Here is a 26,289-nt window from a genome sequence, read left to right on the forward strand (position 1 = left end):
CTTAAGATGCTTTTTCAGACGAATGCCGTCAGATTGTGAGGTTAAACCCGCATGAAATTGTCAATTTTAATCTTAAACATAATAAAGAAAGTTGTTTACGTGGAATTGAATTTGTTAATAACATTAAACTATATAAACATAAGTCGCAAATTAAATTACTAGCTTACCGTGAACGATAATGTGACTTGCTCGATACAGATTTATTTAAGAATTAAGTGCAAACATGGAGGAGGTTCCCATTTTAATACTGTTGGCCCTTGTAATGCTTATTGGTTCCTATTTGTGCGGTTCTATTCCACTGTTTTTTAGCTTATCTGAGGTAAGTTGGGCATGTTATTCACGTGTCAACTGTACATAGGTATAAGAAGTTTGGAATTTTGCTTCCTTACGGTCATTTTGAACGGATTTTGTAGATTAAGATGTTTTATTTATGGTACCAATAAATTAATAAGCGATGGTAGTGGTAGTACACTTTTGTTATTGTTTATTTCTGCTTAGAATCAGTCCAATCACTAAATCCCTAAATTTCTGGCGTATGTTTATTAAACGCCCTGTATATTACAATTAAAAATTGAAAAATAATCAATTAGGGAAGCTCAAATTTTCTTTTCAAATTTTAGATTCAATATTCCTTTTAAATTATCTGAAGTCTTTTATATACAGTGTTCTTAATTTTGCTCTCTATAAGCTAACACTTTTTATTTTTGAATTCTACATTAAATTTGCAATCATTTGATACCACAGAGTGGACGGTTTTTTTTTGGAAAAGTATCCCCATACGATGGGTAAATTAATTTCTGATAAACGGTAACAGTTACCATCCTACTTCCTTATTCGGCATTTAGAGGAAGAAATTGGCTTTTCCTTTTTTGCTTCAACGTTTTAACAACTGCTCAGGTGTATTTTATTCAAATTATCAAAGTTTAGATATTTTAAGAGCGCAGAAGAATGTTCTTCACGCACGCATACGCTTTCTACTGGAAAATGCAGCGTCTTCACCGTTTTCTAAAGCAATTGTCTTGATCTCAAATCTATAAATCAAACATTAGGAAAAATGTTTTATATTTCTTATTTGTCTTAGTTTTTTTATTTAATTTCCAGTAATTCCAATTTGCTTTATTGTGCCCTGATGGCAAGTTATGATTAACTGCTAATTTTGCATTGCATATTATTTATTATTGATTAAAGGGGTTTTACTGTACTTTCTTTATCATACGTAAAATTTTCTTTCCTTAATATTAACTGTTTTATTTATTGGTCTTAAGGTTTCTTGGCAAACTGTGTTACCGAACTGATGGCTGTTAAACATGGACTTGAAATTTAAAATCAGAGAAATTTCCTATTCAAAAGTAAAAGTATCGCAACAAACCCGAAACTTGAATATACCTGCCTTAATCAGCATTTAATTATGGGCATTTATCAACTTAGTTTACTGTTGAAAAGTGCCGAGTTCGTATAAAACAAACGCACTCGTTGTTTATATATTTGGTAATTGAACAACATGAAGAATAGTTAGTCAACCGTGATCGTAATCAGTGCATATGTGGTTTATGTGACCTACAATATGTTTGACCTTTTGTTCCTACCCCGTATAATTGTTTGGGCCCTTGCTATGTTTTTAGGGGCCCTGTTTTCTGGATATGTTCCGATTATTTACAATCTATCTGAGGTGATTTCTTAGAATCTTTAGTATAAGTTTTAACAGGCAAACCTACTGATGTTTGCAATTTTAGGATAAACTGAAGAAAATTAGTGTATTCGGCGCCGGACTGTTAGTGGGAACCGCTTTAGCCGTAATCATCCCTGAAGGTATGTGCCAATACGTTTCACATAACTAGAATTCAATGATTTTCAATGTTCAGGTATCAGGTCTATGGTATCAGAAAATCACACTCATAACTCAGCTCAGCAGCCAGTGGACTCAACAGTTAGTCAAGAGTCTAGTGATCCTTTGTCTGTGATAGGAATTAGTTTAGTTAGTGGATTTATTTTCATGTTAGTAGTTGACCAAGTAAGTGCGAACACTTTCACTCACATTCTATATTTATTAAATTTACGATTGGTTTTTAAGGTTTCTCAAAAAAGAAATGAAAATCTTAATCCTTCGGAGCGAAATATAACTGCAACTGTTGGTTTGGTTGTGCATGCTGCTGCAGATGGAGTTGCTTTAGGTGAGTGAAGGCTTAACAAGTAACAATGCAAAGTTACTAACCAGTGGGGTTTAATTTTACTATCATTAGATATGTAACAATTTGAGTCATGGTTTTGTATTGTTCCGTTAAAACACCGATATAGGCGATACAAAAGTACCTATAATTAGTAAGTAATATTTCAATGACCCATGGGTTAAAATGTAAGAAAACCTAGGAAATATTTGAGTATTAAGTAACCGCAATAGATTTGCTCAATAGCAGTATAAATTCTGTTTATTAACCGTAAAAATGCCATAATGTAATTCCATTGTTATGTCGGTTTTCCGGTGCGAGGATCAACAGTTTTGACCGATTTCAGCCTAGCGCACTTCGTTGATTCATTTTCAGTTGGATCAACATTGCATCGAAATGCTTACAACATGAAACGTTGTTTTTCATTACGTAATGTTGCAAGAATGGATTCTAGTTTCGAGTTCGGAGAGAATTAATCCGAAACAAGTCGTTTTGCTGATCTCGCATCTATTGCCACTTGTAATGGCTTTGATTTGTCTTAAACCCAATTACTCCAAATATTTTGATTAATTAATTGGACTTTTGGTTCAGTTAATTTCCATTTATTCAAAATTTTGATTTTTTTATTCTTAGGTGCTGCAGCCACGACTAGTCATGCTGATGTGGAAATCATTGTATTTCTTGCAATAATGTTGCACAAAGCTCCTGCAGCGTTTGGTCTGGTTACATTTTTACTTCATGAAGGCATAGAAAGGTAAACGTCTTCATCTCATATTGATTTATTTTTCACCTATAGAGTGTAGCAGTAGTGCGCAAAAAATAAGCGTTATTTTTGTGCACCACTTTTCCTACCTGGAAAATACAGTTTGTTAAAATGGGAAATTATTTAAAAATTTGATGATACAACAATGATATTAAACTTTGCCTATTCTCGAGAACTTTTTGACCGACCGCGCTCGTTTTCCTACCAGTGGATAGACCATTAAAAGCTCATGTATCAAGTAAAACATTACTGTTCTTACTGAAAGGCAGTTTGAAGACTAAAAACGAAATATTAATCCATTTTACGTGTTGCGCGGCTTTGGCCAGACGATCTCTTTTTGGTCATACCATTCAAGCGACAGCGATAGTTTTGCAAAGAAAAACCAAAACTTCAAAATTACCTTTTTAGGTACAAGATTTGCTATCGACTATCGCTTCAATCATGCGCTACATTTTTGCTCATATCCCAGGAACCAATTGAACTCACGCGCTCATTTCTCCACCACTCCGTCGAGAATTAAACAACAGACATCATGTTTAGAAATAACAAATCTAAAAATGACCCCGTATTTTTTTTAATTTTAAGGAAGAGAATCAGAAAGCACTTGTTGATATTCTCATTGTCGGCCCCCGTGCTGACGCTCCTGACATATTTCGGAATCGGTCAGGAACAGAAAGAAACACTCAGCTCCTTCAATGCTACAGGTATTGCTGAAAGTCAGTGAATTATACGGGCAATAATCGACATTTTTAGGTATTGCAATGTTGTTTTCCGCTGGTACATTCCTGTACGTGGCCACAGTTCACGTACTGGCTGATCTGACTCAACCCAGTCATCAAAGCCAATACTCTAAAGTTCCCCAGAATCTGGAATCTGGCAAGATTCAGACACATTCCTCAGCTCTTGGCATGCAGGAGTTGATATTTTTGGTTGTGGGTTGCGTGTGTCCTTTGTTTTTATCGATGGGTCATCATCATTAATGCTAATACAAGTAAGTCTTTTAATTGAAAACACAATTGGATGCAAGGATAGATTTTTTTCAAAGATTTCGGTCTCCAGTTTATGTGTAATAGAGGTATCTTAGATAAATCTATTTCGTCGGACTTTAGAATAAGTAATTGGGTAAGTATTAAGTAATGAAGAATGCAGCCTGTTTATTGTATAATTTCGATCAATTTGCATCAATTGCATGGACAATTATAACTGGTGTTCACAATATTTTGTGAACGTCCCAGGTGCCAACATTTCTAATCTCATAAACATATTTTTATAATTTATAGGTATACAAAATGTTTGAATACAATGATTGTTGAGACTTGGTAATATTTCTTTATCAAAATGTAAAAGCCAGTTTGTAATCAGTTTTTTTTATTGAAAATAATCAGTATCTAACAATAAAAGATAACAACGTGTACTGTGTAACAGCCTTTTAGAAGGGAAGATTTTTTCAATAAATACTAGACGAAACTTGATCTAAACCCATAAAGGAAACATTTCTTTTTTACAAAACCTAATTATAATTATAAAATAAACATTTGTAAAATGTTATTTTATAAAAATGCAATATGGTCCACAACCACCGAAAATTCACTTTATTACGCTTGGAGATTCTCACATTTCTAATCAAAGATTCCATAAAGAAAATGTACAAACATTTTTGAGTGGACTGTGGATACAAAAATATATCACTTCTCATGTTACATCATAAGGACGTTAATGAGAGTTATTTGCATTGCGATTGCAATTGCAAACACTAAACCTGCTATTAAACTTTGATATTTCAGTCTGTTATTTTTCACGTGAAAATCAATATTCCATCGAACTGGTGGGTGTTGATTTCAATGCAGCTAGTAGAGAGACTAATTTATCTTGACTTGTTGCAGCCGTGAACTGCTGATCGCTTATATAAATAATCATTTAGATGTTTAGCAGTATTTGGAAAATAAAAATTAACTAATTCTACCTTGTCATGTTTTGGTTGGGATGGTCATTAGTCGATATTCTCTAGCGAACCAAGTTGTGAAAGCTTTCGGATTACTTCAGCTTTTTGGTTGTCATTTAATTTTTCTATTATCACTTCGACGGCATCAAGAGTCATGTCCGGACATTCCTGCAAAGACAGCACTTAGAATTTATGTAAGAAACATCCTACCCTGATGTAATAACAAAATTTTTATTCTCAGTTTAATTTATCGGGTTGTTTAATTAATATAAAAAATAGGAAAGTACGGAAAATTAACGACATTATATAATGTTGTTAACCCACCTCTATTAGTTCCTTGATTTGATTTAGACCAGCGTCTTTTTTTACTGCGTGGATATTATGATTAATAATAGACTTGTGCTGCGGCTTGCTTAATTGATCTTCTAACCAATGCACTACAACTTCGTTCTTGTCCCATTTGTAGCCCTGGAAAAGTGTGTAAGTTTAAGTTAACAAACTAACGCATGTTTTTATATAAATGAACACACCTCTGTTGATCCATTATCTTCCACAAACCACCTTCTTAGCATTGATTCGCCCTGTCCCACACCAATTTCGGGTTGTGCTTCTAAAAGCGCTTTTATAACGCTGTCTTGTAATAGTAATCGGCGCAACCTCCAAAAGAAATGATGCCTAGCTCCCTTCCATGCTATGATGTCCTATAAAAATCACTCGTGTGTAGTCTCGTGTAATCGCAAACTTTTAATGTGTATATCTTACGGATATCGCTCCTTTCTCAAGCATTCGCTCGGGAGTATCGTGCAAATCTGCAAAATGAATTGAAACCTGATGATACATGGGACAGAGCACGATTTCTCTATCCTTAATTTGTGTTTCTAACTCCTGTAATTCTTTGGGTTTTTCCCTTTCGGGGACTGGTTGGACTGGCGTTATGCTAGATGATCTGAAAAAAATGCAATTGCATAGAATCTAACGGCCAATTACACAAGGTAAACATTTGCCACCTTTCTCGAACAGGTTGGGTAGCCTGGAAGGCTTTTAATTTTTCATCAAGATCCTTCAATACGGGGTCCAAACGATGCATTGTTTTCAGCAAATCTCTCTTCTTATATTTCACTTCGACTATCCCTTCTGGCTCCAAAACACCACCTCTTGCAGTTGGATCGGAATACATTTCCATATATCTGAAATAGAGTTCATTAGCTTCGTATTATGGGCGAATACTGAATTCGACATCGTTTTATCCCATTTAGAAAATTGTTCCAAATAACATGATTTGTTTGCGTAAACAGTAACTAGATACAATTTGATAAAAATTACGATACCAAAAAAATAATATGAATATTTTAAGAAAATTCGTCGGTCGATTAGCAATGGGATCTTCTACATGGAAAATTAATTTAAAATCACGTAGTTATTAAAAATAGTAAATTACTGCCGCAACATCGGAAACTATTGAAAGGAAAAACCGAAAATTTAAATATTTTCGGATGGATTTCGGAACTGAAAATTCGTCGGTCGTTTAGCAATAAGATCTTCTACATGGAAAATTGATGTAGAATCACGTAGTTATAAAAAATAGCAAATTATTCGAATCGGAAAAAAAATAGACGCAAAATCGACAAAAAAGCCACTTAAACAACGAAAAAGATGTGTCACAGCTAGAGAGATGTGGTACAATTTTACTGATATTAAGTTCTCAAAATCTATTCTAAAAAAGCAAAATTGAATACGATTATCTATCTTGTGAAGAACTTCAAAAGGGAAAACATTTACTCAATAAAAAAGCAAGGGAAAGTGTTAAACTCTGTTTCTACTAAGATCAGCATCGGGTATTTTTGATACTTACCTAGAATTAATAGTGGGATCAACTACAGCCCATGCTCCACCTCTTAACTCGGCGCTTGGAGGAAGATACACTATCACAGGCTGTTTGTACTGCCTCAACCCATCGACAATGTAGGCTCCAAACTTCAGAATTTCTTCATACATGTCTGTAATTTTAATTAAATAAATAATCAATGCCGCTTAAATTATGCGAGTCTATACCTTTCATTCCTCCACTAAATCCTCGCCAGTTAGCAAAAATGAAAAGCGGCAGATCTTCTTTGGAAAAGTCTTGAATCACTTGAGCAGTCTTATATGCGGAATCCGGAAACCAAACTAGAAAGTAAAATAAAATACGATTGACACGGGAACTAGAAATATACGCTTAAAGAAAACATTACCTTGGCCTGCCTGTGAAACTGTTTTTGCTTCAGAATCCAAATTAGCAGGGTCGGCTGGCAGATTGAGTTCAACGGTTCGGGTCTCCACAGCTATAACTCCTACAGGTATGCCGCCTAGTTTGGCACGCCCTGTAACTACAGTCTGTGCCCACGGGCGCATTATTTCACTCCATGATCCGCGATCAAAGAAACCCGATTCCCACAAACCAGGCTCATTGGGAGATTCCCTTCCTTCTAACATCCATCTAAGGATTGTAACGAATTTAGTCAACTTTCTATCGGGTTTACTTGTGATTAACTCACCTAGGATCGTAAGGAGTTTTGGTAGGTACAAACTCTATGTCTCTGTCGATCGGGTCGCTAGTTTTAATAATTGGAACCGGGGAAAACTTGTCCTTAGGAATGTATGAGAGCCACTTTAATATAGTGTAGATACCATCTGAAAATATTGAAAAATAAGTACATTTTTAAATGTGACATTAAAGTGATGCGAAGCTCTATTACCTAAATCGCTTTGTTCGGTTTTATGTGAGACTCCATTGTTGTACATGATTTGAATACCACCTAGTTGGTTATTCGAAGCGTATACCTCTTTTCCCAATACCTTATTTAAAGCATTGTACCTGAGAACAAAAATGTAATTATTGCATCGCATTTAATCATCAGCGAAACTTCTGAAAGTTGTAATCTAAACTTCAAACTTACCCAGTTAATACAATATAAGAGTTTTCGATTTGTATAACTCTCTGACCTAATCTAATAAGATAGGAGCCAATACCAATTGCCCTGCAACTGACCATTGAGATTGTAACAACTTCGTCGTAAGCTGTCGAGGTTTCACCTGGATAAGACAAAAACGATTTTAGCTACACATTAATCGCAATGATCGCGTATTATAATCGCAATTAATAATTTATTTAATTAGATTAATTACCTGCAATCATTCCGGCATACTTTAAGTTTTCCACCCCTAAACCATCTTCTTTTCCTATGATATCAGTAATGCGGTACCGCGATTCACCTTCGTCATCTATTAATTGTGCTCTGACCTGTAGACAAGACAATTTTTAAAACGGAAATCCACACAGTAAGCGCTAATAACTTACAGAGTTAAATGCGTTAATATTAGCGTAGTCATCGGGCGTCAAATATAAATATTTGAATCCTTTTTCCGGGTCATTAGGGTCGATCCACGAGATTTTATATAGTGCTTTGACTTCTTCGGCTAAACCGATTCTTGCACCGGAGTTTACCGAAACGTATATTCGGGGAATTTTTAACTTCCTCGCCAGTTCAGATGCTAAGCCATATACCTAGAGGTAAAAGCAATCAATAACCCATGATAGAGTGAATGAAACCACATATATGTTTACAACAAGTAGCTTTGTTAATTCTCTCAAAAAAGCAATAATCTGCATACCTTATCTTCCCTCGGTCCAAAAGATCCAATATTATACGTAATATCATTGGATATCACAATAATATCTCTGCCTTCAGGGTATTCCGGGGTGTAAAGAGTTAATCTCCAAGCCACCATACCAACGTTATTCTCACCTGGAACACAGACATTTTTATTTACTTGAAACTTATATGTATAAATAATCCAAGCCCTTCGGGCATTTTTCTGAACAGTTACAAGAAAAACTAACCAGCCACTCGTTTTTGTTCGACTAATCTAGTTTCAGTCTCTATATCCAGCACTAGTTCGACAAAATCCATAAATTTATCTGGAATATTTACAGTCTCCGATATAAACTGCTGACTGTACTGCTTCCACTGCAAATCTACCATTTGCCGAAACATTTCTGGATAGTCGTATACGTAAGTTGTGCCATTGCTTTGTGCTTGAAATCTTGAAAGATAAAAAAGTTGATAAAATTAAAAAAACCTCGACAATAAGTCAACAACACTCATAATTAAAGCAATCAAATGGGAATTCAGTTGGCTCTAAATACCTTTTTTGTTGAAGATAATCCTTTGCTAAATAAGGAGTGGAAATGGGAAGTCCATGCATGGGCCCCTGTTTCTGTCCAAATGCTTGGAACTGAATTTCGCCTGACTCTGGATCCACAGTTTCAGTGTACATGTTGATATCCAGATAGTAGCCACTGTCGTTAGCCAGACAAAGTCGAATTGGAGTTGTAGGCGCATTAGGCGAAGACCTAGATAAAACATACATTTTTCCTTACTCCTTTAACCCAATCTTCCATTGCCAACTTACCTAATAAACACTTTAATTTCAGCCTGCAAAACTCGCAGTTTCCATAATCGCGGTCCGTATCGAAGCACGGTGTTTGTGACGGCTTCTTCAATTTTAGCCGGATCCATTATAACCGTCGGTATAAAGTTGAGGAAAATATGATTGCAGTCTGTTCTTTTAGACTGGGGATGAGAGAAGGCCACTTCCAGCTCGTCCATTGCTTCAAGAAGCACTCGTTCGCCTACAACCATAAGCTTATAGCTGACTAAAAACTGAAAATTAATTAATTACCTTCATTTTGAAGATACTCGAAAGATGCCTCTTTAGTTATCAAATCGGAATGTCTTATAATACTTCTGATGAAGAACCTGTAGTCTGTTACTTCTTTGCCTGGGGGAACTTTGGCTTTTCCTAAAAAGACAATTGATAACGATATTAGACCTAGTTTTGTTTTGAGACATTAGACATACCCAAATATAAATGCATTTTTTGGTTCGACGTTGGAAGGGCTTCCAAATTGTACGATCTCATTCTACTTAATTCTAATTGGAAAGCTGCTGCTGGTTCCAAATGTCGATATATTTTATCTTCCGTGAAACCATCTCGTGCTCTAATTCAATAAGACGTATTTTTATACATTATTTATTAGAAGATTTCTTTTTATAGTCACACTTATTAATATTAAAAAACTTACCTAAAAGTGAAGAATTTTGGGAACTGCTTATGCTTTAGAGGGCTGAATGTAATCCTTCTGATTTTCCGTGACACAAGTTCTTCTTTGTGCTTAACGCAGAACGATAGGAATAATTTACTCATGGTCGAGTCGTCCTTGTCGCCTGGAAAACATTTACGCAATTTTTACATAAATTTCATTTCTAAAAATAAGTGAACATTAATATTACCGTCGTCTTTAATGCCAACATGTAAAATATGCACAGGCTCCAAGACGACATTTTCATCATTTTGAGTAACTCGAGGTCCATCCACTGATAAACTAACGTTTATCGATGTTGAATTCTTTCTAGATTCAGATCCTGAAACAAAACCGCTTTAAGTTAAAGTTGCTCTATAAATTCGAACATTCTTTACCTGATTCCACGGCATTCAAATCCTTGGCACTTATTGTGGTCGGATTGGAAAAGTCCTCTATGAAATCCAAAATTTCATCAGAATATTCCTCAAACTGATGAAAGTTGTCGAAAGCTGCCATGCAACCAGTGCGTTGGAATGTATCAATAATCGTAGACCGCTCTAGTATGGTATCGCCTAAAATAGCAAACATTGACGGTAAAATCATGGAAAATATGTTTTAAGATTTTGCTTGTGTACCTGATTCCGATACGCCGCTGTTGATTAGTCTTGCCAATCTATTAGGGTGACTAGGAGGCAGTAGGAATTGGAAATGCACCACAGGAATTTCTCCACTTAGTTCCAAATGCTGCAGAGTTACTAGGTCATAGCTTGTATATGCTCTTCGGACGTAAACCTGCAATTATGCCCATACTGTGATAGAGAATGGCAAATTTTCCAGTTGAAACCACTTACCTCTAATGCGGCACTGGATACAGATTTATTAGAATGATAGAAAAAGTCGTGTAAAATATCATAAATCGACGTTTCAGAAACGATAAGTTTTTGCAAATTTTCCGGGTGAAACTCATGACCGTACATATCAACTGCCGACAAAAATATGCTCTCCATCTGATTATGCCTCAACTCATAAGCAGGTTGGTGAGCGGCAATCAGAACTTGTCTCGCCCTTAAAGCCACTCTCGAATGTTCGCTCCTATTTAAGGAGGTGAGTTCCGTTAAAGTAGGGGCGAGCTCCTCCGTCAATCCAGGTTCATTGGCCCAAAGATGGTCTATCAGCATTGTGATTAACAGGTTCTTCTTGGCTACTTGAGAATGGGAAAATATCGTCTCTGAGACGGCTTTCATATCGTCCTTGTGCTTTTCCCGTAACAGAGATACACATTTATCATAAGAGCCTTGTTGGAACTGACTTTCCACATCATAGTACTGTTTTAATAAGTCTTGCACTGCTACCTTCATGCGGCCTCTGATGCCGTTGCGGTATCTATGAGAAAGAGCAAAAATGTCTTAGAATCAAACTGAAATGAAATTGCAGCTCACTAGAGCGGCAATAAATTCTTACCTTTGGACTAATTGGACAATTCCTTCAGTAGCCAAGAAGAAACCATCTCTATCAGCCCTCTTATGCAACATAGCTGCATGACTATCAATGACGCTAGCAATTTGTTGGCTCGGGAATTGCGCTAGAACGGATGTGATGTTTCTTTCATAAAGCGTCATTAGTCTGCGAATCTTCTTTTCGACCGCTATGGGAATTCGGCCGGAAATTGAAGCCATCACTTCTTGGAGTTCCAAAAGCGGCAAGCTGGGGTCACGTAGAGAGGACATGAATTTTTCTATAACCTATTGAAAAAATACAAAATGCATTTGGTGCGTTAGAGCGATATTTGCAAGCGTACTTCTCTAAGCCTGGGAACGTTGTATGGATCAGGCAGGCAGTATCCTCCAAGAGTATTTTCCAACATTGCTTTGTAACTGTTGTGGATGTGGTTGAGTTTTTCGGGAGAAGTTGCGGAGGTTTCCATTTCGGGAAAAGGCCCTAGCAAACAGAGAAAAAGTGTCCAGGCTAAACACAATCAAGCTTTTTTGCGTCTCACCTTTATAAATAACAGTCTTGGTAACCAAATTCGGATCATCTAATTCCAAAGTGACCAAAATCGAGCCTCCTTCCAACACTGCTCCAGGACGTTTCACATAGGTGATAATTCCAGCTTCCCCCGAAGTCAAAGTCATCACCATCTTCATAACTTCGATTTCAGCGTAAGCTTGACCTTTTCCCACATGCCCACCATCCTCTATTAGAAAACTAATTAGTTTTCCTGCAGATGGAGACCTTAATATGGTCGGGTCGTTTTCTTTTTCAAAAACGCAGGTTTGGTTGCCGATAACTATGCGATATCTGCAAGAAGTTATGCAATTTGTAGGTACGCAAATATTAAATAAAATGATTAAACAAATCAAGTATAAAAATGTATAATTTCTTTTAGAAATTACTCACTTAGAACTAAAATAGTGTGATATTTAGAATAGTGAGTAATTTCTAAAAGACAATTGTTAATTCCTTTTATCCAGTGTGTACACACTAATTCCTATAATTTTTTTAAACATTAAAAATTGGAATATAAACAACAATATTATCAGTCCTTTATCAATAGTGCATGTACGTTCAGTCTGAATTTTAGGCATCAGATTTTTTGTTTACAGCATGAAAAACGTTTTTTTATGAATATGGGACTGAAAACGGTTTGCTTCTCTGATAGGTGGGTGTTGGAAATTGAAAAACTTTGCAAAGTATCTGTAATACTACCGGAATTGTCATACTTTTAAATGGATTTTTTAATATTAATACTGATTAAAAATATAGAGATCTATGAAATGAATTATTTTGCTGACCTATCAACTTCCTCCTTCATGTATGTGGTGAATGATGAGCCATCAATAGAGAGCAAGATTCCGCCGTCGCTGAGCCGATGAACTTCAATTTCCTTGAAACCTCCATTCATCTGCAACGAAAATCATAGGTTTGAGCCTCACTTAGGATCCCGTTTACTAAGTAAAATACCTGCAAAAAATACGTGTTGGGTCCGCTTTTCGAAGCTTGCACTTTATATTTATTTCCATTATTAATCAATTCCACGTCAACGACGTTTGTAAGAGTGTTTGATGCTTGAATTTGTCCCTTTTCCAGGGAACTGATGTAATCCTGGAATGCGGTTTCAATGGTTTTATCAGCGATATGCAGTGCTCCGCAAACCACTGCAAATAACAGACAGCGTTAATAAATACTTCTAGCATTTGGGCAAATAGTTCGATTCCATACCTGCTAACATAACATTCGGTTTGTCGGCCTGAACCTTTTCGGAAATCAAAATATCCAACCAAGCAGTGTCGATTGTGTTTTCTTGAAAGTCCTTGGTTTCCAACAGCGTAATTAGGTATTCTACAGTTGTTCTAAAAAATCAGAGAAATTCTTTAAGTACCGGGTGAGGAAAAATCTGGGGCTTGAACATACCTAAAGTCCCCTCTGATTGACAATTCTTTGAGAGCAATAACCAAATTTTCTCTAGCTTGTTCCCTGTTCTCGCCCCAAGAGAAACAGTGACCAAATTGAGAGTCTGCAAATTCGTGCAAACCCCCAGAGGCCGCAACTGAGAAATAACCCCAGACATTTTTAGACGAACGGAAGTTTAGTTCTTGTACTGTGCCGGAACTGGGCTTGAAGCCTGCAAGACATAAAAATAGAGTCCAAAACAAGATGCTAGTTGATTGGTACGCACCTTCGTCTGGATTTTCTGAAGTAATTCTGGCTGCAATCACATGTCCCCAAGCTTGAGGTTTGTGCCGCGGTAGATCAAAGTCAATCTCGGTGATTCCCCATGGGGATTCGCCATAAAGCAGCCTGAGAAAAACCAGATGTAATCTCAACAAAATTTAAAATTCGTCGTCAAATACCTGACGTCTTTAATGTAATGAAGAGGCAATCCCATGGCGATTTGAAGCTGTGCAGCTGGCAGATTCACATCGGACACCATTTCTGTGCAGGGATGCTCAACTTGCAGGCGAGGATTCAATTCCAAGAAGTAATAGTTGCCAGTTGTTTCGTACAAATACTCCACCGTACCAGCGGAGACGTAGCCCACCATTTTAGCTAATCTAACTGCTGCCTGAGTTTCAATTTTCATCAGATCAGAAATTTACTTCCCGTATTTAAATTCGCTTAGTTACCTTTTCCATTTCTTCGAAAATCTCAGGGCTTGCTACAGAAGCCGGGGCTTCCTCAATAATCTTCTGATGTCGTCTCTGAATGGAGCAATCTCTGCCAAACAGGGAAATGGCATTTCCATAATTGTCGGCCAACAGTTGCACTTCCAAATGTCGTGCCCCTCTGGCCAGCTTCATCACGAATATTGGAGAACCGGGGATTTCAGCTTGCACCTTTAGCAGAACAATGATATTTAAATAATATACATTTACAACGTGTTTACAGCACAAACCTGCCTGAAGGCCGCAGCAAAGTCATCGGCATATTCAACTTTCCTAATACCTTTTCCACCGCCACCTTCCGAAGCCTTAATCATAACAGGAAATCCAATTTTGTGTGCGGCTGAAATGCCTTCTTCTGCATTTGCGACGCAACCCTTCGCAAACAGGTCGGATGATATTTTGATCTTTTTGCCACTGTACTGCGCTTTTAGTCCTATAAAACGCGAAATTAAGAAAACAGCGAATTTTTAATGGTTGATAATTACCTCCTCCCGACCAGGGCAATGTGGGAACATCAGCCGTTTGCGCCACAATAGACGAAGCGATTTTGTCTCCTAAAGCCCACATCGCTTTCTCAGAGGGCCCGATAAAGGTAATGCCATTTTTGTGCAACAATTCGGGAAGTTTTGGGTTTTCAGAGGCGTGTCCCCAGCCAGCCCAAACAGCCTGCGAATTAAACGAGCTGCTTGACTTGAATATTTTTATATTTTTGGAGCGCTTACCTGCACTTGTAATCTCACTGCGATGTCGACAATCAGTTCAACATTGGCGTAATTGTTATTATTGGTCCCACCCGGTACGGGCACATAGTGATCAGCCATTTTTATGTACTCGGCATTGGCTTTCAGATCTTCTGGAGTGACCATTACGACGAATCTCACAGCTCTCTCGTTCTTGAACATTTCGTAGGACCATCGTCTGACCGATCGCATACATTTAACTGCTGCTATTCCGTTATTTGCTATCAGCACCTAAGGGAGGAAACAAAACACTTGTTTTCTCCTTGCTCGTTAATCGCAATAAATTAATTTTAATTTACCTTGTTGATAACTTTAGTGCCGTTGAATCTCTTCACAAACTCTTCAGGAGTGGCCACTGTAAAGTCTTTTTCCTGGAAGCGGTTGTTGTGGAGCATCACAGTACCTTGGGACATCGAAGGCCTGAAAATGAATTCTCTCTTACTCAAAGCTCCGTTGTGTTGATCGGAAATCTACTGGTGAATATATTATTAAGTTTAGTATGGCTACTATAGGGTGACTTTTCCGAAATCTTGCAACATTAATTCGCGTTTTAATTTTTTCCCAAGCATCTAATGCACTTGTGCTTCCACACTTTTCGTTTTACACAAGAGTTGAAAAATGTGTATAATTTTTGAAAATATATTAACTTTATCTTATTAAACTATATATCGGCTTACTAGGAAGATACGTTTGGGGCTGAAAGAGTACAATTTGAGAGTGATTTATATATGTGATACAGGACTTTTAATCTCGATTTATTTTACAGTTGGGTATTTTCGTTAAAAATGTTTCTGTAAACACAAAAAGCACATGCTAGCTGCAAAAATAAACGTTGACTAAATGCATCTGTTACCCAGTATCCAGAAATTTTGAATAAATCACGTAATTATGGCAAAGGCATAGGCATGGACAGACTATGCCATTTTTTTGCAATAAAATTAGTAAAGTTTCTGGAATATCTCTAACCTTTTATCGTAAATTCTATGACACATTTCATCCATTTTTGCATGACAATACATCACTAGTACATTTCACTAAAAACCTTTGCATTTAGCGCACATATTTTCCTGCAAAGTTCCCGCACGTTTTGTTAAGAAAAGTTCGGGCTTTTCTAAACGCTTTACCTCATTCAATATGACTAATAAAATCAATTCAAAAGTGAAACACTTGTAAAAATAGAACAGTCAATAGCCGGCGAATACATGTGGTGCGTTTCCAGTAATGTTAGCTTGTTCATTGAGGAATTGAGATAACATCAGGTGAGTGTGAAACGAGGATTCACTGATATATTTTAATTGTTTAATGCACATGGAAGTACTTGAAGTGAGTACCTTCTTGCTATTGTTATAATTAACATTCATAACAAACAATAAATTCCTAGGTGTCAGCAGAATATTAATATAAAATTGCTACGACCAATAATTTCATTCAAATGATTTAAATCGTGAATACGGATTTTTTGAAAATTTAAATTTGACCGATCAATTCAAGGTATTTGAGAGTTTCCATTTAAAGCAACAGAAAACATCGTCTTAATAGTAAAAATATTATTTCATTTCTTTAACTAATTTTTAACTTTTATTATTCAGCTTAAATACTTAAAAGGATTTGGAAGTTGAAAAGGGCGACCTTAAAAACGTTTTTTATTTCCACTGAAACAGTAACACTAGTTGTTTTAAGAGGCGCATTAGGACATTATTTATTTTCAGATAATTTTCAAGGAATTTATGCACAAAACACTAGGACAACATTAAAAAACCAACACATTAAACCGTGAATTTATAACTGAAATGGCGCAGATCCCATAAATGCCCATGATAAATAAATCTTCATATTCCTATGACCGCCAAAAAAACCTGTTAAAGATTCTGAAGGCGGATTTATGTGAAAATTTATAGAACAACAGTTTTAAATTAGTTAACAAGTTTGGAGATGCTTCGACTGGTTTTCATGACAAAATAAATCATTAACTGATCAAGCTGGTAAATGTTGATCTTAAAACAACAATAGTTAAATTTGATTGAGTCGTGAACAGGTGCATTTCTTGTAAATCGTTTTGCAATTTTACTTGTGATATTTGAATATAGGATTTGTGCTTGAGTAAGTGCCAATGATAAGAAACAATCTAATACAAGTTATGTTTTGCGCTCTTACTGGCTCATTTGATCAAATCAATACTCGTGAATTTGATTTTGTTTCTGAGATTTGAGGATAAAAACTGTAAACTGTGACCAACGTTTTGATAAATCGAATTTAGTGTGTATTCCATTTTTTTGTCACGTTTCCATGAAACTGCTTTAAACGCAATAAACTCTTTTAATCCCCACATTCAGGGTGTTCGAATTATATTGCAAACATGTTATTATGTGAATCACTTTCGACTTTTTTCGGGTTCTGAAATAAACAACAATTAAATACTTTATAATTATTTTTAAATGTATTTAAAATGTTTTGAACATTTTTGTAGTACAGTTTTGATCAACAGATCACAACAACAGAGAGCATGCATTCCTGTTGATATCAAAAACTGGGAATATGAGACGCCTATACTTTTCCTCGATTTCCATTTTTTACACGAATTTTAATGCATTATGTATATTTCTGAGACAAGAAAAAACAAAAACATTGCAATTGATTCAATATTTTTTGTTGATTAGCGTAACTATATTTTAATATTCAAGCTCAATAAAATTTAATTACTTACATAATATTTTAAATTTCAATGAAACCAGCTTTTTTGTGGGTATCTTATTAAGTAATTCAAAGGTTTTCATTAAGGTAATTCAAGAGCGAACATCATGGCACAAAACAGTCAAAATTCAGAATTTTTCAAAATTGTAAAAAACATTTAAAAACAGACTAACAGCTAACAGTTAAATTAAAATGATGTTTGAACTCGCGAATCTACATATTAAAGAGGATGTAGGGTTTTCCACAAAGATATCGACAAACTTTTAGGAGTTGCAGAAGACATGAAGACGGGCATTTTTTGCTTTATAAACATGTGTCCGAAAATGAAGCGTTTTAGTGCGAAAATTTGTAATAATCATATATTTTTTTACTTTTCAGATAATTTTTACAGTTTGTTACCAAAATTTACATAATAATTTTCTTTGTGCCAAAAAGTTGTCTATTTAGTTGCTTTGTCGAATAAATTTTCCACAACTGCATCAGTTTTTTAAATGAACTGAATAGTTTTCCCATAAGCACGCCTTTGAAAATACTAAATCAAACGTAATTAATCCGATTAAGATGCGTAATATTGGCAACAACATGTGATAGTTTCATTCAAATCCGTTGAAGCGACTTTTACACATTAATGCGGAAACCGATTTTTTTAAATTTACAAGCGAAAACGCTTTGGCTTGAAACAATTGTACAACAAAAACTATGTGTGCTTGCTCTGATAGCTTCTTAATAAGCGCACCTAGTACGCAACGTAGGTTAGGGCTTTTGAAAAAAAGGCAACAAATGAATCTTCAAACGCATTTGTATACAAAATGTAAAAACGTTCGTAAAACTGAGGAAATTAAACTTTTGCAAATCCTTTCCCGACATTCATTATAAACCCTGTATCTGTATCCGTATCTACGGTGTTTGAGAACTGCACGGAATGCAAACCATAAACTGATAAAATCGACTATTCCACCGCAAAAGTTCAGTTTATTAGCAGCAATAAACGGAAAAATCGTAGTCAGTTAAAAAAATGTTGGTTTGGACTATTATTAATTTTACATTTCACCTTGACGGACGGAAAAATTAGCAACGTTTAATGAATCTTGATTCGAAAGTGGTTGCGTCAAGAAAACCTGCATTTGATGAATATATAAAAACCCAATTTTAAGGCACAAGGACGGTGACACCACACCAGACGATTTATTTACACATAAGAAATGGAAGAAGAATGGGACCTTTTCCATGAACATCTCTTGAAATGACCATAAACTTGGGCCATTTCAAAATAAAGTACTTACTTTAAACCCTTGCTGGGCACTGAAAGTTTATCAGCGTTTGCCTGATTCGACCAACTCTTCTGCTCCACATTGGGGCTTTCGGTGATGGTAACATCCGGGGGATTTGGGGAAGGCAATTCATCCTCCCCATCCCCGATTACGAATCGTTTGCTGTTCCGCCTTGCTAGGAACTTTTTGTTATTCATCACGGATGGCGGATAGAAATTGAACGATGGAGTGAAGACGTTTTGACTAGGAGTTTCGACTTCACTGGCACTATCATCTGAAGTACCTTGCATTATTTCACTTTTTGGTTGCTCTTGTGACTCTGTGTGATGTTGTTCAGCTGAACTTTGATGCTGGTTCTCTATGTGCTCTTGTACATTGAGGCAAATCACTTGATCGCCCACTGTGATGCTTTCGGTGGCTGGCAACTGATCCTCTACCTTTTTGGGTGCAGGACTTCCAAAGTCTTCCTCAGATTTCTGAGAAATCGACAGTGAGTCTACTTTGCTTTGCGTAGCTTTCGCTTTAGAGCCTCCAGCCCTCTTCGGTGCGGTGGCACTTTTGTTTTTAAAGTTCTTCTGCAACTTCGGGACGAAATTCAGAGTTTTTGGCCGCTTTAGCTTAGCCGGCGTTTCACTAGTCCCCTCAATTTCGACGGCCTTTCCAACGTACTTGTTAATAATCTCTGGCTCTCCTTCGCTCAAGTAGCCGCCAAAATCGGTAAACGCCGTGAACTGATAAATCAAAAAACTCGCCTGTCTGACGAAACTAAACAGAAAGCTGAACACGAACAGCACTTTATCCACCAACTTGCTCATAAGCAATGATTTTCTTCGCTGCTTTAATACGAAAGTGTCATCCAACATTGGACATTGAAAAACTTGTTTTTAATAACGCTCCTTGACACTCTCTTTACGTTCAATTACCATCGTTGTTAATGTCAGGTTTTATACCTAAAAGGAAACGTTTTTTATTGCTGCTTAGCGGAAATTCGGCGTAAAAATGTCTACTTTTATTTTGTTGAATTCAGATGATGTTAAGGACTTCTGGAGTTGCAATTATGCCAGTAGAAGTGCTCACTTTGAATTGATGCTACTTACGAATAATACTCGTTTAAATAGCGCACGTAAGATAATTAACCCGCAGAACCGATCGCTTTCCATTTACTTTTTAAATAAAAAGTGGGTCAACAGCTAAAAATAATAACTTAAGTGTTCCGCTCTCAACACGGTCCCTGGCATTGACATTGGCAATAGTTGGCAGGATACCATTGAATTAAATAGCAGAGAAATGATGCAATTCCGAAGAATATCTTATATAAATGTATCTTTTGTAGGATCTTTTTTAATTAGTTATTATTCTAAGTGCGTTTTAATGGAATTCAATGGCTCCCTCATTGAATTATTGAGTTTTATTTCTACAAAAAGTCAGCTGAAACTACTCAAAAAGCTTAAGATCAGCAGCGAATGACATGGTTGAAGCTTGAAAGTAGCAAATTCAGCTACGTACAGCATATGCAAATGGTAATAAAAACAGCGAGAATAGTCATGAAAATAATTCCTGAGTAATTAAGCAATTAACCAAATCCCGATAAACGAAAAGATCAAATCCATTGTAGCAGAAAGTTTTAAATTTGTTTAGTGATGCGCGTGTAGATACACGTGTAGATGCGAAAATGTTATTTATAACAATAATTTAACAAACGTATTGTTTTAATAAAATTGAATTCAAATGGCGATACTCGCAGACCAATGAGGAGGTAAGGAAATCTCAATTTAAACTGCAGGTTTTTAGTTTTATTATTTCTAATTTAAATATTTACAAAACATTACATAATACACAGGATTATATGCCTGAAGCAAGAAGGAAATTTAAAAATTGTTTCAAATAAAAAGGTGTGCCACTGCAACGTATTATACAGGGTCGCACATATGGTCGTACACGATCCAACAATACTTGATCAATTGAACCCTGTAGATTTTAATTGAAATTTAAAAAGAACACTTAATTCACAACTTTTTTTAATGTTATTTTATTTGTATTTTTTGGAAAACACAGTTATTTAAATAAAAAAAAAAACTATTAAATCCCTGATCTTCAAGACACAATTGTTACCCACTTTTTGTGATTTTGGAAGAACATCTAATAAATTTTGTTCGAAAATTCCATAAAATGCACCCATAATTCTTTGTTTTGCATCACTAGGTCGTCGGGTGGTGTAACTTAATCAATGTTCCCTCACGTAACCCCCATAAGTTGAAATCGCACGGCGTCAACTCTGGAGCTTGGGCAGGCCAAGAAATTGTTTTTAACTCACATTAAGCGGAACATTTTCCAAATATTCTTGGATATAATTTGCGAACAATTAAAGGTATAACACTCCCCACAAATATTCCTAATACATACACGACAATAATTTTTCGTTTCCCCAAAATCGCTCCCAAATGTTGCTAGACCACAATGCGATTGTCAACCGATCATAAGATTTTTAATAATAAATGAGGGTTATTGTTGTGCTATTGAGCACAATATGAGATACGCATTGAGCTCAATTTCATTTTCGATTTCCCTGCTGTTTGCAAAATATTTGCCTTGTAGTTCTTGGTTTAAGGAGAGATGATACTTGTGCACCCTCAGTTACATTTAATAGAATATTTGTTTCAATTTTTTCACGAAAGATTTTCTTCCTATTTACATTCCTCTCGCTATCAGTCGTTGTAAATGTTCGCAAAGCAAAGCAAATGTTATTTGAATATTTTTAAAACTTCCTTTTGGATTACGAAATACGAGGAAATTTTTTCGCAGAATCACCAGTATGTTTAAGAAATTGCAATAAGATTAAATATTTTAGTAGTTTCAGTTTTCGAATGGTGCGATTTTGGAACTGATTCATTTAATATAAAATTCCTCAGAATTTCAATCCGACCTGGGCGCCCACTTTATGTAGAAAAACTTGAATTAAATTAATTTGAAAAAATATTTAAGCGTAGATATATTAAAATCAACCAATAAAAAGACGAGATAAAAGAAACTTTAAGGTAAAAGAGAAATTTTAATTTCCGTTAACTTCTCCAAATCCATTATAATTTTTAAATCGATATTTACAGGCTTTAGAAATATAATAATTTATGAGCAAACAGTATCGATTTCTTAATAAAAAATAAATGCGTTTTCGTACTAAGAACCTATCTAGTTAATTATATAAAGATGTTAGTTTGAAATTTTCTGCGATAACTATTGAAAGTGATCATTTTTGTATAGTCATTCAATGCCATGAATATTAAATAAGCACTGTTTGCGTCAAGGTATTCAAAAGGTTAAATTGATTTAAATCGAAAACATGTAACTCCAGCATAGCTCAAACTTGACTAAATGCAACACACAAATTATTGTCTATCTTTTGTCTATTTAACTGCCTTTTTTCCATTTGAAAAGTTGCCAAGCTGGCAAAATGCTTTTAACCGATGTTCTTTATAATTTATTCCGTATGCACGGTTAAACATTTCCAGTTTAAGCTAAAAACAACCATAATTTTTGCCAATCACCCTTGGAACGGACAATTAATCATACGTGCCTATGGCGTAGTTACAAGCGATAAAGTGTGTTCACGTCGAACTGGAAACTAATTACCAAGTTTCTTCATCAAAATTACTTTAACTACAGTGGCATAAAACTGAACGTATAAAAACGAAGAAACGCTTATAATTAAAAAAATTATATTCAATGAGCAGTGATATCGTTACGTTATAGAAATTCAACAAAGAGAAAATGTTTGTTGAAAATTGTTTAAAAACACAATCCATCCAAAATTTTTCAAATACACAACGCACGTTTTGTTTTTGATTATATTAACTAAATAGAGATGTTGAGGCACAATTGGGTTCAAAAGAATCTTTTGATTTTGAACAGATATGCAAAAATAACGAATGTTCTAAACAATTTTGCAGAGAGAAATTGGTACATTTCATCAGCCTGAAAAAAGCCGCAATTTTTTTTACGGGTTAGCATCTAAGTTTGTCAAGTGAATGGCGATTCTGAGCAAATTATTTATGTGCCTCCGGACTTGGCTTGGACTAAAATTATTCAATTAACTTCGCTACATTGACGTTCAAATGTTTGCTTGGTTTTAAGTAACTTCTTATGCAAACAATAACACATTGACCTCAAAACGCCGATGACTTTCTGCGGAAGTAAGTAAATTAAAATTGTCCAGTTCTGAGTGATGAACGCGCAAACCGCATTCGGTTATCAGCTTTAGGTACTGAACAGAATCCTGATAATCACATGGAAATCAGCAGGAAAACGTGCTTAGTTCAATGAATTTTTGGAAAGCAAGTCTTTGGCAAACACCTGATTTTATTTACTTTTTACCTATATGTGGGTGTATGATAAAACTAGGTGTATGTACGAATACGTAATTTGGTTTATGGCAATGTTTTGATTCTAACCAACAATATTGCGGGATTAAAAAAGAAATTGTCCAATTAAATGTTTTTTAACTAAACCAAGAACGGGGTTCAAAAAAACGGACAATTTGCCTTAACAAAACAGTAAATGATTTTCAAAAAGCAGCATTTTGACGCCAAAATTCGACTCCAGAATCGGCGTGGGACAATGGCATGGACAGAACTCACCATTCTCAAATCAAATTGAGGAACACTTTAATTCAACATTCAATTAAACAACTGATTATTAAGAAAACTTTGCTGGTAGGCACTCAAAACACAGGACAAAACAAGCGAGAATCGATTAAACTATGTCGCGCTATAATGACGCGGCCTCGTACGATCAGAGGCGCGCCTTTGCTATTGGCGAAAATATGACACAAACTAAATCCAGTTGTGTTTCACTTGTTTTCGTTCAGTTTCACTTCACTCAGATGCCAACTTCAGAATGTTGGCACAGGGAAAACCGAAGGAAAAGCGCATCGTGCCAATCGAAAGCGTAGCTTGAAAATGGTCGGTTAATCGATCATGACTGTATGCGGAGAGTTTCTATGATTGATTGGGAAAAAGCTCATTTTTAAATAATAACAAAAAAGTTTTAATATTGGTATTCTTGAACTTGGATTTGGTGGAACAGCATATTTTCTAGTCACTTGTCACTCACGATAGAAGAAAAGGTTCAAACAACAAAAGTGTTCAAAACATTAAAAAAATATTTAAATCTCAAATGCTTCAGGTACAAATAATAATTTAAGCTGCGAAGTCAATGATCCAAAAAACCAAATCGGAGGTTTTAAAAGCATTTAACTCAGCAATAAATATATATTTTTTGTTCATATGAAACAGATGAGGCAAAGTTAAAAACACATAAGCAAAGAATTGAAATTGAAATTTGAATGAATTCAATTTGAATTGAAACTGTCCAGACATAACTTATTTTCCAATAAAAAAATGCTGTAGAATAATTCCGAAACATTTTTTTTTTCAATACGACAAGCATTCTGTAAAGTGTTAATAAATGCATTGAAGTTAAAGAGTTATCTGAAATTATAATTTCCTACTTTACTGAGTTTAAAAGGCAGTTTAAATAAATGATGTTTAATGTTTCTGTAAGTTTTGTTTTATTTAGCGATTCAATTTGAGTTATCTGGTTCAAAAAATCACTATAGGTTTCAATGAGAAATATCCCGAAAACGGTGAGARATATCGACTTATTGCCGATAAAAAAATATTTATTTTAAAGCCAACAAATTTCTGATGTTTTAAATGGCTCCAGTGCAGTCCAGTGCCTAGTGCAGCTARAGTTCTATAGGAACTACAAGCTAAGTAAGGAAATGTGGATTTCTAGGTCTAAAAAACYTTCAAACACAATTTTTTTTTGGTRATAGCAAAACTGGTTAAAAATCTACAAAGGAAAAACGAAAATTTTATTTACACTTTGACACCCGGTACCTCGAAAACTATTAACTTTCGGATAAGACAAATTTGCCTGAAACAATGTCAGTATTTTTTTTGTCACATTAGTTGAGGACTGAATCCATTCCTTCGTTGAGAATGTTAATTCAATATTTTGCAAAAATTCCTTCAATCAAAATGCGTTATTTTCAGCGAATTACTTTTACTACCAAAAAAAAAGCTGCGACAATGATTTGCGTTTATGAATTGGAAATTTTTCTCTGCATCTATTTAAGCTGTTCTGTTTTAATGAACCTTTACTGTACGTAATTGGGTTCTAAAAAAACAATTAATCAGTTGGAAATGCATGCTGTTACGATTTATTAACGATAACATACCGGGTGATGCAAAATTAGCACGGCTCGTATAAGATATCGGGATGACCCAACACGTATAAAAATTACAATATTTTCATGTAAAAGTTATTGTTGTTGGTACAAGCACAGATTTCAAAAATGTGTTTAAAACAGGACCAGTTTCGAACCAATCAGTCCTCATGAGCCTAGCTTAGACTTAGCAAATGACCATCCAAAAGCCTGGATGGAAAAAAGAAGCTGTTGCCATTCACGAACATTTAAATTCAGCGTAATTTGGCATATTCTTTAAAGAATGGTAGCTCCTTTGTAATTTAACGTTGCATCTAATTAACAATAAAAGATGTTTTTTGGCCATTTTTTTCGCGTCTCATTCGTTAATATACCGAGTGGCCCACCTCATTCTAGACTTTATCTCACGGGAAAACTAACATGTATTTCGAGACGGATTTTTGGTGATATTTCGTGTTTTAAGTAGTACAAGCTATACATTAACCCAAAACGCGTGTTTTTTAATAGAACATCCTATATATGTTTACATTGTTTAAATTATTCTGTAAAAATAATAGTACGTCTCTATTAAGGCATAATATAGTAATTGTGATCCCTTTTTGATAAGTGGAAAACTGTGAAATTGTAGGGCAACGTTTAAAAAATTGTAGAATCACTTCGCAAGTTATTTACGCTGAAAAAATTATGACAGTACTAAAAGGATCCTTTACTACTAAGCCAAACTTAAACTCAATAGAAATTTGGAAGGATATCCGAAAACTTTCCGTTTCAAAATTCCACGGCTCAAATTTCTCGCTTATTTTAAATGGGACACCCTATATGTTTTTACTCCATCGGGAGCAAAAATGACTGCTTTCCTAAAACAGATTATAACATAAACCTATAAAATCAACCGTTTTGCCGATAAATGCGATTTGTTCGAATGCTAAAAGTCATAATGGAAACTCATACTATATTAAAATTTAGTAGCCCGGTATTATTCGGTCGTATAAAACTTCAAACTGGGAGCAGTTTAGTCCAGCGTAAAGAACTGATACGATTCTCATCATAGGCGAATAGTTAGAAAGGTCTATACAACAAAAGTTTATGCGCAACGATTTCCTGATCGCAATCACCCAAATAAAACCGTGTTGGAAAGAATCATCATAACTTTTAGGATCAGTGGCCTCTGCAAAAGTGTGCAGAAACAATTCAGTAGTTGAAGAC

At 35.4% G+C, this 26,289-nt stretch overlaps 2 protein-coding genes and 1 long non-coding RNA gene across 7 annotated transcripts in view; 1 reads left to right on the forward strand and 2 right to left on the reverse strand.

Annotated features, from left to right (window-relative positions):
* LOC109537077 (zinc transporter ZIP9-B) lies at positions 1–6,906 on the forward strand. Of its 4 annotated transcripts, none has more exons than XM_019903631.2 (8): positions 1–319; positions 1,734–1,809; positions 1,863–2,011; positions 2,072–2,171; positions 2,799–2,919; positions 3,514–3,632; positions 3,682–3,919; positions 6,736–6,906. In XM_019903631.2, exons 1-7 carry the CDS (start codon positions 224–226, stop codon positions 3,906–3,908), a joined length of 888 nt encoding a protein of 295 aa, XP_019759190.1. In that variant the 5' UTR covers positions 1–223; the 3' UTR covers positions 3,909–3,919; positions 6,736–6,906. The 4 variants fall into 4 exon arrangements, with proteins under 4 accessions (XP_019759190.1, XP_019759188.1, XP_019759187.1 ...); XM_019903629.2 differs by lacking the exon at positions 1–319 and adding an exon at positions 1,507–1,669; XM_019903628.2 differs by lacking the exons at positions 1–319; positions 6,736–6,906 and adding exons at positions 1,507–1,669; positions 3,974–4,414.
* LOC125504244 lies at positions 2,205–3,514 on the reverse strand. Its single transcript, XR_007281363.1, has 2 exons — positions 3,329–3,514; positions 2,205–3,017 (listed from the first exon to the last, which is right to left on the reverse strand). It is a non-coding gene; the product is annotated as an uncharacterized LOC125504244 (long non-coding RNA).
* LOC109537075 (acetyl-CoA carboxylase) overlaps positions 4,280–26,289 on the reverse strand; it is a 24,699-nt gene continuing 2,689 nt past the window's right edge. Inside the window, exons 1-40 of one of the 2 annotated variants that reach the window (XM_019903625.2) lie at positions 23,492–23,686; positions 18,873–19,810; positions 15,198–15,318; positions 14,881–15,129; positions 14,644–14,824; positions 14,389–14,591; positions 14,120–14,329; positions 13,847–14,058; positions 13,672–13,793; positions 13,407–13,617; positions 13,215–13,345; positions 12,957–13,150; positions 12,788–12,897; positions 11,992–12,293; positions 11,794–11,933; positions 11,457–11,737; positions 10,847–11,378; positions 10,631–10,787; positions 10,391–10,567; positions 10,204–10,335; positions 9,996–10,137; positions 9,772–9,911; positions 9,593–9,712; positions 9,323–9,542; positions 9,057–9,263; positions 8,751–8,953; positions 8,522–8,655; positions 8,208–8,414; positions 8,036–8,150; positions 7,807–7,942; positions 7,606–7,724; positions 7,405–7,540; positions 7,102–7,346; positions 6,923–7,036; positions 6,723–6,867; positions 5,878–6,057; positions 5,633–5,816; positions 5,401–5,571; positions 5,195–5,338; positions 4,280–5,038 (exon numbers count right to left, since the gene is read on the reverse strand). In XM_019903625.2, coding sequence (XP_019759184.2) covers positions 4,919–5,038; positions 5,195–5,338; positions 5,401–5,571; positions 5,633–5,816; positions 5,878–6,057; positions 6,723–6,867; positions 6,923–7,036; positions 7,102–7,346; positions 7,405–7,540; positions 7,606–7,724; positions 7,807–7,942; positions 8,036–8,150; positions 8,208–8,414; positions 8,522–8,655; positions 8,751–8,953; positions 9,057–9,263; positions 9,323–9,542; positions 9,593–9,712; positions 9,772–9,911; positions 9,996–10,137; positions 10,204–10,335; positions 10,391–10,567; positions 10,631–10,787; positions 10,847–11,378; positions 11,457–11,737; positions 11,794–11,933; positions 11,992–12,293; positions 12,788–12,897; positions 12,957–13,150; positions 13,215–13,345; positions 13,407–13,617; positions 13,672–13,793; positions 13,847–14,058; positions 14,120–14,329; positions 14,389–14,591; positions 14,644–14,824; positions 14,881–15,129; positions 15,198–15,318; positions 18,873–19,723 — 7,698 coding nt within the window. In that variant the 5' untranslated portion in view covers positions 19,724–19,810; positions 23,492–23,686 and the 3' untranslated portion in view covers positions 4,280–4,918. Of the gene's footprint in view, positions 5,039–5,194; positions 5,339–5,400; positions 5,572–5,632; positions 5,817–5,877; positions 6,058–6,722; positions 6,868–6,922; positions 7,037–7,101; positions 7,347–7,404; positions 7,541–7,605; positions 7,725–7,806; positions 7,943–8,035; positions 8,151–8,207; positions 8,415–8,521; positions 8,656–8,750; positions 8,954–9,056; positions 9,264–9,322; positions 9,543–9,592; positions 9,713–9,771; positions 9,912–9,995; positions 10,138–10,203; positions 10,336–10,390; positions 10,568–10,630; positions 10,788–10,846; positions 11,379–11,456; positions 11,738–11,793; positions 11,934–11,991; positions 12,294–12,787; positions 12,898–12,956; positions 13,151–13,214; positions 13,346–13,406; positions 13,618–13,671; positions 13,794–13,846; positions 14,059–14,119; positions 14,330–14,388; positions 14,592–14,643; positions 14,825–14,880; positions 15,130–15,197; positions 15,319–18,872; positions 19,811–23,491; positions 23,687–26,289 lie in introns of those variants that run through there. The other variant, XM_019903626.2, reaches the window with a different exon arrangement.

Source organism: Dendroctonus ponderosae, unplaced genomic scaffold (genome assembly GCF_020466585.1).
Source record: "Dendroctonus ponderosae isolate FM_Combo_2020 unplaced genomic scaffold, Dpon_F_20191213v2 Dpon_F_20191213_4, whole genome shotgun sequence".
NCBI lineage: Eukaryota > Metazoa > Arthropoda > Insecta > Coleoptera > Curculionidae > Dendroctonus > Dendroctonus ponderosae.